Consider the following 18199-nt stretch of genomic DNA (forward strand, 5'->3'; position numbering starts at 1 on the left):
ACAACTTACCTTAAAAAATTGTAAATTTAATGAATCATTTTTTTCAGAATACTTAAATATATTTCAAAATATATTTCAGAGGCAAGGAAATACATTTGCAATATTTCAGTAGCCTATATTTAGACTTTATTCATGATTTATTTTTATTCAAATTTGCAACTGTTCAGACGTGTCATATACAACCCATTTTTCTTCAAATGTGACACATGTGAATGTATTTAATAATATATTTTATTATATTATAATATAATAAAATAGATTTTTAAAATGCTTTTAAAATATATTAATATTTTTTTAATATATTTTCAAAAATATATTAGTACAAAGTATTTTTATGCATATATTTAGAAATTTTAGCAGATATATTTTTGGGCTTTTTTGTGGATATTTTGAAATCTAATTAAAAATATATTTTTTTGCTGTGTGGGAAATGCGTATGATATTATTTGCCTATGGTGTATTTGTTGTGTAACGATGGCAAACTGAAGATAAGTGAGTGTTTTGTGTTGTTTCTTCATGCCTCTCGCAGCAGTTCATCAGAAAGGTGAGTGACTCTCACTGAGCTCGTGTTATTATCTGTGTGTCTGATGATGGACTGACAGTAATCGTTGTGTTTTCAGACGGCTCAGAGCGGAGGACACCGGACCTTACTGTACGGCCACGCTATTCTCCTCAGACACTGCTTCAGCGGGATGGTTCGTCAGCCTTCAGCCTTCATCAGATCAGTTTGATGTGGAAGCCTGGTTCTGCCATTGAATTAAAAAATGAAAGAAATAGCGACTTTATCTCACAATTCTGAGAAGAAAGGTCAGCATTGTAAGATATGAAGTCACAATTGTGAGATATAAAATTAAGAATTACGATTTTTAAGAATTAAGAGATTTAAAATGAAGAATTGCGAGATTTCAAATTAAGAATGATTAGGTTTAAAATCAAGAATTGTGACATTTTTAAGGTATAGAATAAAAGTAAAGAATTGCAAGATAAACTCAGAATTGCGACATAAAGTTGCATTTGCAAAAATGAAAGAATTGTGAGAAAGTTGTGACTACCTTTTTTTTATTTATTTATTTTTTTATTCCATGCCAGAAACAAAACAACAGAATAAACTATAATCCAGAGCGTTTATATCTCGAAATTCTGGCTTTTTTCTCAGAATTATGAGAGACATCTGAATTGTGAGATATAAAGTCTGTTACCTTTTTTTAAATATATTTTTATTTTATCTTGAGGCGGAAATAGTTTCCATGGTTTGCCTTTCTGCAGCTTGTGTGAACGTCTCATGTTTTCTGTTGCAGTTTCTGACGTGTTTGAAGACGTCGCGCTCGATGACAGATAAGCTGTCGTTTGATGTGGGGCTTCAGGAAGACTCGACAGGTGAAGCGTGATCGTTCAGACTGAAGGAGACGATGGCAGACACACACCTGATGATCTGTGTGTTTGTGTTTCTCAGGTGAGGCCTGCTGGTGGACCATTCACCCCGCGTCCAAACAGAGATCAGAGGGGGAGAAAGTGCGTATCGGAGATGATCTCATACTCGTCAGCGTCTCATCGGAGCGATATCTGGTGAGAATCAAGTACACTAAACATATATGTAGGTCCTGCAGACACACTTCAGGTGTGTGAATCTGTGAAATGAGCTTGAACATATCCAGACCATATTTACCACCAAAATAAAAAACATAATATTAATAATATATTTTTAATCATTAAATAAAATTAGCTTTATGTATTTATTTAGTTTAATTGTATATATTTTTATTTTATTTATTTCCATGACTGTTAAGATTTTAAGTGCTGTGAGCGTGTTTTTTGCTTTTATAGTTCAGAATAGTATTGTAATTATGTATGTATTTTTTATTTTATTTCCATGAATATTAAGCTTTTCAGGGCTGCAAACATTCATGTTTTGTTTTATTTAATTGTTTATTTAATTTCATTTAATTTTGTATGTATTTTTATTATTCAAATTTCAGTTAAAAGTGCAGAATATTATATTTATTTATTTCTTCTCATGATAAGTATTTTTATGTCACAATATTTTATTTACATATTTATATTTTATTTATATGGCTATTAGGTTTTTCAGTGTTGTAAATGTATTTTTGTTTTATAGTTCAAAATATTATTATTTCAATGTATTTATTTCTATTATTGTTTAATTCAAAATATTTCTTTGTTCCTTTAGGCTTTTCAATGCAGTAAGCATATTTTGTTTTATAGTTCAAATTATTATTATTATTATTTATTTATTTATTTATTTATTTTACTGTTTTATAGTTCAGAATTATGTATTCATTTAAGCTTTTATATATAGCTTTTTTTTCACTCTGAGTGTGTCTGAGCTTCAGAGGCTTCATACAGCAAATCAATGATTGACACTACCAGTGTAAAAACACAGTGACTCATGGCCGTGTCTGCAGTGCGTGTGTGTGTGTGTGTGATCTCCTGTGAGATGATCCGGTCCGGATGGGCTCAGACGTGTCCAGTGTTAGTCATTCATCCACAGGCTCAGTGTGGCTCATGATCAGCAGCTGCTGTCTGATACACGTCCAAACATCAGTGTAATTATTAGTGGACGGTTAATTCTCCAGTTTATTCAAGCATATCCCATGACACCAAGCTCCTCGGTGCAAACGCATCATGAAACAGACATGAGGTGTTGCCATGGTAACGCTGTGCACCTGTTCTCCGCAGCATCTGTCCATATCCAATGGCAGCATCCACGTGGATGCGTCTTTCATGCAGACGTTGTGGAACGTCCATCCCACCTGCTCCGGGAGCAACGTGGAGGAAGGTCAGAGGTTATCAGTGCTGATTATGTCACTCATAACAAAGTTCTGTGTGTGTGTGTGTTGTGCTCCAGACATCATTTGATTTCCCAGGCTCCTGATGTTTTTATTTCTGTCGTCCTATAGGATACCTCCTTGGCGGTCATGTGATGCGTCTCTTTCACGGGCACGATGAGGTTCTGACGATCCCGGGATCTGATCAGAGTGAAGAAGAGCAGAGGTAGAAGCCTTCATCTTGTCACTGTTATTTTAATATGTATATTAATTTTTTAAGTTATTTTTTAAAAATATTTTATTTTCATTTTAGTAATTTTGTTGTGTTTTTCCTTATTATTAGTTTGTTTTAGTATGTGTCTATATATATATGTATATACATATGCACGCACGCACGCATTTTTCCCATTACAGCAACACAAATAAACAAGTAAATACATTTTATGTTTATTTTTGTAATGAATATGCATTTTCTTTTCTTTTTTCTTTGTAGGAATATTTTATTGGTCAAACATTAAACACACAGCGTGTCAACAATAACTGGGATTTTTCCCATTACAAAAATGTAATAACTGGAAAAGGTTGACAAGAGAAGAACCCTTAAGAGCATTCAGCTTTTAAAGCTTCTGAAATCCAAGTTTATTTCTTTTTTATATTAATTGTAATTATTTTGATCTATGGACTCTAAACGGTTGAGAAGCACATGATGAGCTACCGTACATGATGTTCTTTACATCAGTTAGCAAGTTTAAGAAAATGGTGTCAGAATGATATGTCATTTATCTGTGATGTGGGTCTGTGACGCAGCGTCTCGTAGGATCGGCGTAATGGCTGTTTGTCTATGCATAGCGAGTGTGTTTCAGACTGAAGTGGGTCGAGCTGAAGTAACCCAGGGCTGTTTGAGGATGCTGAAGATGTGATCGTAGGCATGCTGCCTATTTTTAGCACTGGTGTTTAGCTCGTCGTCTACAGGATTAGATATCGGTCATCAGCTCTGACCCGTGGCACTGCGTCCTGTCCTTGAAATCTAATCAGAGAAACCTCTTCCTCTAAAGGGTTTTCTGCAGGACCTCCTTCAGATATATCGCAGATCTGTCACCGTGGAGGGCAGGAATGAAGGATTTCTGTTATTGTATAAGTGATGGAGAGAGTGTTTGTTCATTAAAATATAGGAGAACGTCCTCTGAGATGTGCAGCGCTTCTGAACTGATCAATAAAGCCGTCAGCGATCATGTGACGTTCAACTTTAGAGTCATCGTTAACAGAAAACTTCTTCTAAAGCATGTTAGTTGTAGCTCAGGTTAGTTTAGTCAGTTTTATGATTTAACTACATTATATGTGTGTATTACGGGTGTGCAATATTGATGAAAGTTTATATCTTAATACTGACTTCGATTTTGGTGTCAGTGATAATTAGTTGAAGTTGACCGATAGTGGGTTTTACTGATAACTAGGTTGGACCGCACTGGCTGATAACCTATTAATCAAACTAAAGTTTTTAAAAATCGATTCTAAATGATAAGAGACATAACATAGCAACCCAGAAAAACTATCAGTATGGGTTTTTGTCAATAACCGATTATCGGTTATTCTCCTTTAGCAAGCGATTATCGGTGCCGATTAATCTGATCAATTGGTTGACCTCTATTTAGACATTATTTTGTTAAGTGATTGAGGGAGTGTTTGTTTTATAAAATAGGTAAATGCCTCTATTAGATCAATAAAGCCATCAGCAATCATGTGACGTTCATCTTTAAGGTCACCGTTAACAGAAAACCTTATCGAAAACACATTAGTTTAGGTCAGGTTAGTTTAGTCAGCTTTATGATTTAACCTCATATGTATGTATTATGGGTGTGCAATAATGATGAAAGATTATATCTCCGTATTGACTTCGATTTTGTTGACAGTGATAATTAGTTGAGGTCGACCGATATTTGGTTTTACCGATAACAATAACTAGTTTGGACTGCACTGGCCGTTAATTGATTAATTTTTTTTAATTAATTAATACGTTTTTAAATGGATACTAAATGATAAGAAACATAACGCAGCATATGGATTTATTGCTTACCGATTATCGGTTACGCTATTCCAGCAATTGGTTGCAGATTAATCTGTAAAATTGATCAATTGGTCGCCATATAATATTTAGAAAATATTTTGCTAAGTGTGTTTTTGTGCTGGTTTATGCCTGTCATGGACAGATGACTCCCAAAACCTTTTCCATACCTCATTTTCGGTGTGGTGTTCAAGTCAATATTATTTGTATAGAGCTTTTAACAGTGCAAATTGTGTCAAAGCAGCTTTACATCGGCTTGATATAAAGCTGGGTGGCTTTATATCAGCTTTACAGTATTTAGACGGGGAAATAATTTGTTGAAATAGTGTCATTCTCCTCTGGCCAGACAAAATCAGCAGTTTAAATCTAGACTAAAGCAGAATCAGATTGTGCAAAGAACTCATCTGGTTCCTGTGGTCTTGTCCCGATGGCCGTCTTGGAGACAGGGTCTTCACTGGGGATCAGTCTCTGGGGCTCATCTAGTGAAGTGAAGTGACATTCTGCCAAGTATGGTGACCCATACTCGGAATTCGTGCTCTGCATTTAACCCATCCAACGTGCACACACACACACAGCAGTGAACACACACACACACAGCAGTGAACACACACATTTTTAAGTATGAATTTGACATATTAGATGATGCATATATTAAATCAATACATTTAATTCATTAAGACACTGTAGGCTGTTACCAATCAAACAGAATCAGTATCAACAAAATGTATTTTTGCACCGCAGAAGTGGCACAGAAGCAGCATTTCAATTAAGTTTGCATAAATAATGCTTTGAGATTGTTTTAAAAAAAGATAATACTTCAAATATGAAATGATTTAAAAAAACAAAAACAAAAAAAACCTTTAAATGGGAATATAAGCACCCCAGTAGGGTAACTGATTTGTTTATATCGCTGATTCTTTCACAAACAAATCATTGATCCTTTTCAAAGATGCTGATTAATTCAGTAGCAAAACATTCAGGTCTGTTGTCGCATAATGGTTTGAAACTATTTTTGTCTAAACAGACCATATTGTCTACAACTATTTTATTTGTATTTGACATGACATTTTAGAGTCGTTTGACTTTCTAAATCAAATCCACAGCCTGTTTAGACATCAAATTCAGTATGTAAACCTGTTTTCATTGGTGTTTTTCAGATTGGTGAACTATGAGACGGGTAAAGCCGGAGCAAAAGCCCGATCTCTCTGGCGGCTGGAGCCGTTACGCATCAGGTGAGAAGATCTAGCGCTCAGGTTTCCATCCAATGTGAGATCATTTCATTCAAAAGCCCTTCAGGATGTTCACTAGTAATCCTGTGACCATACCTAAACATAATTCCTGTGTGTGTGTGTGTGTGTTCAGCTGGTGTGGCAGTCACATCCGCTGGGGTCAGCCGTTTCGTCTGCGTCACCTGACCACCGGTCATTATCTGGCGCTGACGGAGGATCGAGGCGTCGTACTGCAGGACAGAGAGAGATCAGACACCACGTCCACAGCCTTCTGCTTCAGAGCCTCCAAGGTCTCACACATTCACCAAACACAACATTCACTACAAAGGGTTAAAGGAATAGTTCACCTGAAACTAAAAATATGTGCTCAAAATCAAAACAGGTTTGTATAAATGTGTCTCTGCATCAGTGTCTCAGCAATGGATGATCTGCAGTGAATGGGTGCCGTCAGAATGAGAGTCCAAACAGCTGATAAAAACATCACAATAATCCACACCACTCCAGTCCATCAGTTAACATCTGGAGAAGACTAAAGCTGAAACTAATCCAGCATTAAGACGTTTTTAACTCAAATACAAGTCTATAATCCATAATAACTCTTCCTCCAGTGAAAAAGTGTTCTGGTCTGAATCAGGAGAGAAATCTGCACAGATTAAGCAGCGTTTACAAGACAAAACAGCTCTAAACTTGAATTCTTTTGGATTCACACGATGTTAACTGATGGACTGGAGTGGTGTGGATTATTGTGATGTGACTGATGCAGTGACACATTTCTACAAATCTGATGAAGAAACAAACTCATATACATTTTGGATGGCCTGAGGTGTATTGTATTTTACATTTCCAGTTCCTTTTTTAAGCAAAATTTAGTTTTTTTTTTTTTTGTGAACTATTCCTTTAAGAGTACCATATACCACACTGAAGTAATGTGCTGTAAAACGGAGTCAGTAAGATTTAATTTTTATTTAAACAAATTAATGCTTTTTTCTCAGCAAGGATGTAATAACTTTTAAAAGTTACAGTAAAGACATTTATAATGTGACAAAAGATTTCTATTTCAAATAAATGCTGTTGTTTTGAAAAATAAAATGTATCACAGTTTCCGCAAAAATGTTGAGCAGCACAACTGTGTTCAACATTGATAATAATCAGAAATGTTTGTTGATCAGTAAATCAGTATATTATAATGATTTCTGAAGATCATGTGACACTGAAGACTGCAGTAATGATGCTGAAAATACAGCTGCAGATCACAGAAATACATTACAGTTTAACACATATTCACACAGAAAACAGCTGTTTTAAATTATAATAATTTTTTTTACCATTTTTGATCAAATAAACGCAGCCTTGGAGAACAGAAGAGACTTCTTTTTGACCCCGAGTATCACATTATTAATCAGTCAGCTCTCACAGAAACCGGTAATATTAGTCTAAATCACTGAGGTTTATTGATTTATTAGTGTTCTGTCTGTAAAGGACAGATGCTGTAAGTGAGACTGTATGATGTTTAATGCAGACAGTTATTCCAGCTCTCCAGGGGTCAATATTCAGTGAAGAGGAACTTCCTCCAGAGCTCGATTAAATATTATCATGAGTCCATTTGTCATCCAGTTATTCTTCCTCCTCTGCTTTGATTCTGCTCTTGACGATCCAGCAGGGAAAACAAATCCAGCGTCTTAATTAGGACTCATCAGTTTTGCCTCTGGATGTGCTGTAATGTAATGTTCGTTTGTTGTGCTGTCATTGAGTCATTTTCATCTTGAATAGATTGATCATCATCGTGTTTTCAGGTCAAACTCACTCAGCAGCAGGACGCCACAGAATCACATGATTGATCAGAATCAGATCAGCTGTAAACAATTCATGCTTTCAATTGAGTTTGTGCTAATTTTCAAATACACGACCATAAACTGTTCAGAAGTTTTTAAACAGTACGATTTTTAATGTTTTTTTGAAGAAGTCACGAAGCTGCATTTATTCGATCCACAGTACAGTAAAAACAGTAAAAATCTTAAATATTTTTACTATTTAAAATGACTCTTTTCTATTTGAATATATTTTAAAATGACATTTATTCCTGTGATTTCAAAGCTGAATTTTTAGCATCATTACTCCTGTCGCAGTTGTTCATTTTAATACAAAGTCAATGTGGAACCCAAGAGCTGTTTGTAGAGGTGATTATTGTACTGATTGTTTTCACACATGATGGAGCTGATTTCATGTTAAATAATGTTGATATTCCAGACAAAGTCAGTTCTCCAGATGTCCAGTCTGTAATGTAGGCACTGAATGCCTGGTTTGTGTTCGTCCAGGAGAAGCTGGAGTGCAGTCTGAAGCGGGACATCGAGGGGATGGGAGTGGCGGAGATCAAATACGGAGATTCTCAGTGTTTCTTGATGCACGTGGCGACGGGTCTCTGGCTGTCCTATCAGGCGCCAGACGTCAAATCCGTTCGACTCGGGCCGCTCAAACGCCGGGTGAGATTCACACCTTCTGTTGTGTAGTTTTGATCGTATATATCTTTGAAATGCTAGCACAGATGTATTGAGTAGCTGTAACGGGGCGGACGAGACGTGAGGATCCATTTGCAAACTTTATTAAACAAAGACGTGGTCAAAAAACACAAGCAGAGTCAAGACCTCAGCACACAGGTATGGCACAGACAAGATACAAGAATAATCCAAACGGCAAGGATCGGTGAACAATATCCAGAGGGCTTGACAACAGGATTACTCCAGAAATATGAGCGATAGTCCAGATAAGGTACAAAGATTCAGAATGGCGAGATAAGAGTAAATCCAGGAAACACAGACTAGAAAACAAGAAACAGGTTCCGTATCGCAGCTAAAACTAGGAGAGTTATAAATGCATAACAATACTGGAACTAAACAGAATGGCTCGGTAAGGCAGCTGACACTAGGAGAGTGCTACACGCAGAACAATACTCGGCGATCTGTGAAAGGAAGTCCATGGTTTAAGTAGGGTGTGCGATTGTGTGATTCTCAGGTGTGAGCGTGTGATTGAGACAGCTGTGTGTACTTAGTGCAATGAATGATGGGAAATGCAGTCCAGGGTGATATATGACAGTCTGTGTGGTGTGAGAGTCGATTTGATGGAAGAGTGACCTCTGGTGGCGAGCGAATGAAAGTCCATGGACCGGTTTCATGACAGTAGCGATGTTATTTTTGTATCATTCAGGTACTAAAACAGATTTTTTAAAAATATTTTGAAGTAGATTTTATTTTTTGTTTTTGTTTTAAATTTAGTTAATTTATTTTTTCTGAATTTTTTAGTTTTACATTATTTTAGTACTTAAAGGTAAAATAAATCAATATAAAATACATTGTCTTTTAATATTTTATTTCAGTTAATGTTTATTTTATTTCAGTTGGTGAAAATGTTTTTTTGTGTGTGTGTGGTTTTAGTTTTTATTTATTTGATTATTAGTTTGAGTTATTTTAGTATTTCAAGTTATGTTAATGAAAAATGTTGCCTGAACTAAAATAAGTTGAAGTTTTTTATTTTATTTCAGTTGCTGAAGATGTTTGTGTGTGTGTGTGTGTGTGTGTGTGTGTGTGTGTGTGTGTGTGTATGTTTTAGTTTTAGGTTTATTTATTTATTTGTTTTATTTTTTAATTATTTTTATTTTTTATTTTTATGTTTTATATTTCAGGTAATGTTTATATTATTTCAGTTGCTGATTTTTTATTTTTTTTGTGTGGTTTTAGTTTTAGATTTATGTATTTATATCAAAATGTCTATAGTCTTCTTCATTAATTTTTAGTTAGTTTTAGTTTATTTAATTTTGCTTCAGTTAATGTTTAATTAATTTCAAATAATGAAAATGTTTTTAATTGTAGTTACCTATAATAACCCTGATGAGTAGAGGTTTTCTTACCAAAGCAAGCTATACTAAAGTATGATGGGTAGTTGACTTTACTCAAACAGTGTCATCGGTGTCCTCTGGTGTGTCATGTTGTACTAATCTAACTAGTTAAGTAAAATTTAAAAACATTATCTACTTTTTGTGTAATTATGTGCATGCACTTTGTAAGCTCATTAATTTAGAGATAGACGGAATATTTTTTTCATGCACTTTGACTAGTAAATATCAGGGTATTACTGTCTGATACACAGAGCTTGTTTGTTTCAGCTCGTTCTCTGTGCTTCTCTGTTGTTCAGGTGTGTCTTCATTCAGAAGGACACATGGATGATGGTTTGACATTACAGCGCTGTCAACACGAGGAATCGAGAGCCGCTCGAATCATCCGCAACACCACGCGACTCTTCAGCTGCTTCATCAGGTATCAGACGAGCTAGAACGAGTTTACAACACATCCAACACTCATGATTTTCTCAGAATTCTAAGGTTACGTCTCATGATTTTGAGGTGTATTCTCAGAATTCTAAGTTTATTCCACAGCCGTGTCACAGTGATGATAAGTTGAATTAGTTTCACTGCCAGATGGTGCATCGGTGCACACAAACACGCGTTTATCAGGTTATATTTAGCTCTCACATGCATCTTGAGTGTTCTGCGTGAGTGAACCGAGTCGTGCTCCTGATGCACCGTGTGCCGTCCTTCACCCGGGCCGCTTTCAGGAAATATGTTTCATAATCTTACATAAGTGATGCTGTTTTGGCTCAGAATCCAATCAGCGGGAAGCTGCATGTTATTCTGGGAAGCTCATTACTGTCACACAAGCACTCTTGACACGTTTCAGGCCTCTTCAGCTTCATGCGTTCTGAGATGGCTCCTGTTTGCTGAGGCTCTGGTGGGTTTGAGTGGAAGCTTGCTCCTGCCATGGAATAAAAAAATAAAAAGCTAATTGCCAATTCTGAGTTTATATAGATCACAATTCTGACATTTGTTTTCCCCTCAGAATTCTACATTTGCATCCTGCAATTTTGATGTTTCTCTCACGATTATTGATGTTTTTTTCTCTGATTTCTGTTTACATCTCACAATTCTGATTTGTTTTTCTAGGATTTCTGAGTTTACATCTCGTACACTTTTTTAGATTAGGTTTTTTTTTTATATTCTGAGTTTAGATCTAATGATTTTAACTTTTTTCATGTTTTAGATGTGTTTCTTGGAATTCTGAGTTTAAATCTGAGGATTCCCTCGTAATTCTATCTCATGATTTTGATGTTTATTCTCAGAATTCTGAGTTTACGTCTCACACTTTTTGACATTTTTCTCGCAGAAGACATCAGAATTGTGAGATAAAAAGTAGCAATTACCTTATTTATTTTTGTCTGGAATCAAGCTTCCATGTGTTTTAAATGGTCGGAGATCTTGTGGGGTTTTTTCCCACAAGTTTCTTCTGTAACGTTTTATGTTAATTGTATCACCTGGCCAAGGTATCAGTCCATTGCTAGTTTTAAATCTTTCTAAAAGTTCTCAATCGCTGAAGCATGGCGCTGGCAACAGGAAGGTTGTGGGTTTGATTCCCAGGAAACGGGTTCAGATCAAATACAGATTTTGAATGCGCGCTGTAAGTGAATAAATGTAAACGTGTGTTCAGGAGGTCAAGTCACACTTATTTCTGTAGTGCTTTATACAATACAGGTCATTTCAAATCAGCTTCACAGAAATAAACAGGAAAGTAATTAATCAATTATGAAACAAATTCAGTTTGAGACAAAATCAAAGTTTGTATGGTGTCAGTGCCGTCAGATTGATAATATAACTAGATCGGTGAACATGTATGCAGTTTGCATTTGATCAGTTCATGCATTTCCTGGGAATCGAACCCATGACCTTTGTGTTGCTGCTGCAGCGCTCTACTGTTGGAGCTGCAGGAAAGCACAGTCATCATGTCTTTAATAACAGACGTCTCTGATGCTGTTTCAACAGAGAGCTTGACGGTTTGAGCGCCAAGAACCGCTCGTCTGTGGTTCTGCCCATCGAGGAGGTTCTCCAGACGCTCAACGATCTGATCGCGTACTTCAGACTTCCTGACGCCGAGCTGGAGCACGAGAAGAAACAGATCAAGCTGCGCTCCCTGAAGAACCGACAGAACCTCTTCAAACAGGAGGTGAGCTGACGTTTGCCACCAAGCCTTTGTTTTAAAGAGTCCGTCGATGATCATCTGTTTTCACACGACACCCTGCATTTTAGTATTGATTTTCTGTCAGCATAACAAAGCTTTATTGTTTTATTTTGCTTTTACATTACATAACCGTATTTAAAGTACAGCTATCAATTATGGGATGTCAAATATTTTCTCTTAAGATAGTTTATGAAAGTGTGGTCATTTTGTTAAGTGAATCGATTGATGTCGTCCTGATGCAACTCTGCAAAAAGTGATTTTATTACTCTTATTTTATTACACGTGCTTGTGTCTTGTTTTCCGAAACAAATACCCTTCCCCCAAAAATAAAGAAATATATATATATATATATATATATATATTTGAAATAATTCATTGTATTATTTAAATACTCAACAAAAATATTTTATTATTTTAATGCATTTGTAAATATATTTCACAAAAAAATATTTTCATATATTTTCTAAATAACAAAAATATAAAATACATATATTTTTTTAAAATATGCATAAATATATTTATAAACACATTTAACAGAAATATGAAATAAATGTATTTATATAATATAAATGCACATTATATACATATTTCATAATATAAAACTATTTAAATAAATATATTTGAATAACAAATTATTTAAAAACATAAAACATTTTTATTATTTTAAATGTATTATGTATTTATTAGATATATATTGACTCAATTTCACATTTAGCAAAAATATATGCATTTTCATTATTTAAATATGTTTGTAAATATATTTAACACAAATATGACATAAATATTTAAATATATTTATGAATATATTAACAAAAAAAGTAATTAATACTTTTGTATTATTATTTGAATGAATTGAAGGTCTTTTTGCATTGCAGAAGAGCGTTTTTATGAAATGTGTTCTGTTAAATACAGTGTGCTTTCTATATGATGTGTTTGAGACTGAATGACTTTAATGAATGTGCTGAGATGAAGCTGCACACCTGTGTGTTTCACTTCAGTTGATTCATCAGGTTTTCAGAGCGTCATCAATCATCTTTAGCGTTGAGCGCAGCAGTGCACTCTGGGTAATGTGTGTGTTTCTCAGGGGATGCTGTCTCTGGTGTCCAGCTGCATCGACCGCTTGAGCGTTTATAACAGCGCGGCTCATTTCGGCGAGTGTGCAAGTGAAGAGGCCGGAGCCGCATGGAAAGACATTCTTAACCTGCTCTACGAGCTGCTGGGTAAGAAAACCATCACTAATCTTACTTCTGAACATGAATAAACATTCACTGCCAATGTGGGAAACTTTCAAATGATCGTCAAGTTCAAGCACAATGTCATATAGAGCTGTGTTTCTCAGCAGCAGTCCTTGGAAATCACCTCCCAGAATGCTTGAGACGTCTCCCATTTCAGTACACTGAGAAGCTGATGAGTTTTAATTAGAGAGATCTCTAACTGAATCTGAGAGAAACAATCAAACAGAGTACCCTAGCAACCACATAGCAACACCCTAGCAACCATTTAGCAAGACCTATATCTCTACATCAGAATATCATATAGACATGGGAGTTGGCTCTTTTGACTCATGCTAGCAAATAGGACTCCCAACATGCTACACATGCTAGCAGTGGATAGCTACATGCTATAGTGATTAGCCAAGTGCTAAATCAGGCTAAGAACGTATGCCTGCATATGTATGCAGGCTTATGCACTATGTACTCAACTATGTAGTAATTATATAAGGTTATTTTGTCATTTAATAATCGGAATCTGATAGCCCCGCCCCCTTCGCAACGTAATTAAAGCTGCGATAGTTGAGTGCATGAAGTGTCCAACATTCCACACTTAATTTTTTCGGTTATTTAAGTGCATCATCCAGGTATTTAAAGTGCACCTTTTATTTTTGGAATTTTGAGTGTGAACGCACTACTCGCACTATTTATACTACAAAACAACATAGAATAGTGCATAAATACATGAATTGGGACGCACCTATGGTGTAAGAACTCTATAAAACTCCATAGTAACAATCTGTGGCAACTAGCAACTGCCTAGCAACACCCTAGCAACCACCATAGCAACGACCCAGAGTACCCTAGCAACTGCATAGCAACACACACACACTCACTCTCTCTCACACACACACACACACTCACACACACAGAGTTTGGGGTTTGCTCTCCGTCTGTCAGGTGACCCAGAAGCTCATTATGATGCATGACAGCAGCTGCGTTCTCCTCGAGGAGATGCGTCTCTGTTCTTGAAGGAGGTGACATTGAGAGAGGCAGGAGTGGTGTTTGTTTGGGGTGATGATGCAGGCGCAGGTTTAATGTTTAATGCATGCGCTGCTTAATTGTGTCCCAGCTGCTCTGATCCGCGGGAACCGGAACAACTGCACTCAGTTCTCACACAAGCTGGACTGGCTGGTCAGCAAACTCGAGAGACTGGAGTCGTCCTCAGGTACTACGCTTTATCTAAATAACACTTCAAGTTTGGGATCAGTAAGAAATAAAAGAAATAAAAATAAAACGCATTTATTCATCAAGGATGCATTAAATTGATCAAAATTGACAGTAAAGATATTTCTAATGTCACAAAATATCTCTATTTCAAATAAATGCCGTTCTCTTGAACTCTTTATTCATCTGTGAATCCTGAAAAATAAAATGTATCTCAGTTCCCACAAAAATATTGTGCAGCACAACTGTTTTCAACATTGATAATAATCAGAAATGTTTGTTGAGCAGTAAATCAGTATATTATTATGATTTCTGAAGATCATGTGACACTGAAGACTGGAGAAATGATGCTGAAAATACAGCTGCAGATCACAGAAATACATTAGTTTAACACATATTCACAGAGAAAACAGCTGTTTTTAATTTATTTTTGATCAAATAAATGCAGCCTTTGTGAACAGAAGAGACCTCTTTCAGAAACATAAAAAATTTCATTACCTTACAAAAAAAGTTAAAGATGTGAAAACAACAACAACTAAAGTCTTTAAGATGATTAAATATAAATTAATTTGTTACTTATTTATTGGATTAAGTATACATTTATATATTTTGTTAATTTATATATTTTATGATGATTAAATTAGTTTTATTTATAATGTATTTATTTACATTTTATTTATTTATTGTGATTAAATATAAATTTACTTATGTATTTTTTATAATTTAATTTAAAATGTATTGTTTAATATAATAACTTTATAATATATGATAACTTTTTCATATTTTTATTTAATTATTTATGATTGCATCACAGGAATAAATTACACTTTTAAATGTATTTACATAGAAAAAGCTATTTTAAATTGTAATAATATTTCACTATTTTTACTGTGTTTTTGATCAAATAAATGCAGCTTTGGTGAGCAGAAGATAACTTTCAGAAATATTACAATCTCAACTTGAGCGTAAAGTTATTTTAAAAACACAATAGTTACTGTCACAAAGAAAGACGGAAGGATTCAAGCTGCGGAAAACAATAACGGTTTATTGACAACACAAGTCAGAGTCACAACAGTCAGGTGATAAATGGTGCACAGTGTCCGTCTGGAAAAGTAACGCAGGGATGCAAAGAATGGCCAAGATCCCGGTGGCGAAGTCCAGTGGGTGACTGAGATCCAGAGACTAAGAACCAGGAAACAGGAACGTGTGGAAATCACTGACCATGACACGGCAGGCAATTCAAGGATCTGACAGAGAGGGACAGCGTGAAGACATCTAATATAGTGCTGGTAATCATCCACAGCTGGAGCGAATCAGCCTCAGTCAGCCACACCCACACACACACAAAACAGAGCGAAGGATGACACCGTAACCTTCCCAGTCCACCAAGTATTGGATTCCTCATCCCCTCCGTCTCGAGTCCAGAATACGATTAACCGAATAAGTGGGTTCCCCATCTACGAGTCGTGGCGGGGGAGGAACCGGAGTAGGCGGATTAAGGCGAGAATGAAAAACGGACTTGATCTTGGATGCATGAAACACGGGATGAAGTCTCCTGTACGCAGGAGGGAATTTGATGCGGACTGTCACTGGACTAATCTTCTTAGTGACTGGAAACGGGCCAATAAATTTGGGAGCCAACTTATTACACACGGACCAGAGAGGAATGCCACACCTTTTGACCAACGACGTAATCGGGAGGCCTCGACCGGTGGCGATCAGCCTTAGCCTTGGTGCTCGCCCCCCACCCGGAGGGGAGTCTCTCGAGCTCTCATCCAGGTACGGTGACACCTCTGGATGAAAGCGTGAGCAGAGGGGACCACGACTTCGGATTCCATACTAGGAAAAAGAGGTGGCTGGTAACCTAAACTACATTCAAATGGCGAGAGGCCCGTGGACGACACCGGTAATGAGTTATGTGCGTACTCAACCCATGATAGTTGCTGACCACCAGGAAGTGGGATTCTGAGTGACCAAACATCGCAATACTCTCTCGAGATCCTGATTGGCTCGCTCAGTTTGACCGTTGGTCTGAGGGTGAAACCCAGATGACAAACTAACAGTCGCCCCCAGTAAACGACAAAACTCTCTCCAAAATTTGGATACAAATTGGGGACCCCTGTCGGAAACCACGTTTACCGGGAGGCCATGAATGCGAAAAACATGGTTTACGACAGTGACTGCTGTCTCCTTGGCTGAGGGCAATTTGGGTAAGGGAATAAAATGAGCCGCCTTCGAGAACCGGTCCACTATGGTTAAAACCACCATATTGATAAGTATTCTTTACCGTGATGTTGTTCAAACCTCGGTAGTCAATACAAGGTCGCAGAGAGCCATCCTTCTTCGCGATGAAGAAAAATTCTGCCCCCGCTGGAGAAGAAGAGGGGCGGATGATCCCAGTTGCCAGAGAATCAGAAATATATTTATCCATGGCCTCCCTCTCTGGAACAGAAAGCGAGTATAATCTACCCTGGTGACATACCTGGTACTAAATCTATAGCACAGTCGTAGGGACGATGAGGAGGGAGAGAATCAGCCCTGGACTTACTGAACACTTCCTTCAGGTCGCGGTACTCCTCTGGCATGTTAGACAGGCTCACCGTCTCATCCTGCAACGAAGAACAAGAGACAGAAAAACCAGCAGACACAAGACAAGAGGCATAGCAATTCTCACTCCACTCGGAGACGGTGTTGTGACCCCAATCCACCCTAGGATTGTGCTGAGTGAGCCAAGGGTGACCTAACACCACCGGAGCCAGTGGGGAGTTGGTGATGAGAAATGGTATAGTTTCTGAATGATTTCCTGAAGTGACGAGGGTGATGGGTACCATGGAGAGACTGATCTCGGGAAGTGATTGTCCGTTTAAGGCGTTGACTGATATCTTGTGACGGAGTGAAACCAGGGCAATGTGAAGACGTTGTGCCAGGGAAACATCCAACAGGTTACCCTCGGCTCCAGAGTCTAACAGCGCCACACAGTCATGTCTTCCGGCCGCCCATTGCACCCTCACCGGGAGGAGGGTGGTGGATGAGGCTTTATTTAAGGACATTCCACCTGACAGTAACCTCAGATCTGCTTTCGGCCTGATCTTTTACTGGGCACTCTGTCAGGAAATGGCCAGCCGCTCCACAATACAAGCACAAACCCCTCATTCTCCGGCGGTCTCTCTCCTACCGGGAGAGTCGAGCTCTACCCCCCTGCATGGGTTCGCCCCCCTGGCGAGTGGCTGACCGTATCAACTGTGTCGAGAGAAAGGTATTCCAGTGTAAACCTGCGTCAACCTCGCAGATTCCGTTGCTGAAGACGCGCATCCACGCGTAAGGTTAAATCCACCAGATCGTCCAACCCAGTGGGTAGTTCCACTGTATATATCTCCTGATGGATACGATCAGCCAGCCCATGCAGGAACATGTCCCACTGCGACCTTGTCATTCCACCCACTCTCCGCCGCTAGGGTCTGGAACTGAATGGAATAGTCGGAAACAGATTGCTCCCCCTGGCGGAGATCCGTGAGCATGCGCGCCGCCTCACGCCCGACCAGCGCATAATCAAAAACTCTCCTCATCTCCTGGGAAAGTGAGCGGAACGAAGAACAACATGGATGGCAATTTTCCCACACCGCCG

General features: G+C 37.6%; 1 protein-coding gene across 1 annotated transcript in view; it reads left to right on the plus strand.

The window, feature by feature from the left end:
- LOC306886314 (ryanodine receptor 3-like) overlaps nucleotides 1-18199 on the plus strand; it is a gene marked incomplete at its 5' end in the record, with an annotated part of 172700 nt that overhangs the window by 34064 nt on the left and 120437 nt on the right. Inside the window, 13 exons of the mRNA XM_079443321.1 lie at nucleotides 530-544; nucleotides 621-695; nucleotides 1299-1377; nucleotides 1454-1566; nucleotides 2698-2797; nucleotides 2919-3012; nucleotides 6006-6080; nucleotides 6211-6367; nucleotides 8393-8557; nucleotides 10263-10384; nucleotides 11941-12121; nucleotides 13221-13356; nucleotides 14480-14575. Of these exons, the coding sequence (XP_079299447.1) occupies nucleotides 530-544; nucleotides 621-695; nucleotides 1299-1377; nucleotides 1454-1566; nucleotides 2698-2797; nucleotides 2919-3012; nucleotides 6006-6080; nucleotides 6211-6367; nucleotides 8393-8557; nucleotides 10263-10384; nucleotides 11941-12121; nucleotides 13221-13356; nucleotides 14480-14575 (1408 nt within the window). The remainder of the gene's footprint in view (nucleotides 1-529; nucleotides 545-620; nucleotides 696-1298; nucleotides 1378-1453; nucleotides 1567-2697; nucleotides 2798-2918; nucleotides 3013-6005; nucleotides 6081-6210; nucleotides 6368-8392; nucleotides 8558-10262; nucleotides 10385-11940; nucleotides 12122-13220; nucleotides 13357-14479; nucleotides 14576-18199) is intronic.

The sequence above is a fragment of the Barbus barbus genome (genome assembly GCF_936440315.1).
Source record: "Barbus barbus genome assembly, chromosome: 20".
Lineage (NCBI taxonomy): Eukaryota > Metazoa > Chordata > Actinopteri > Cypriniformes > Cyprinidae > Barbus > Barbus barbus.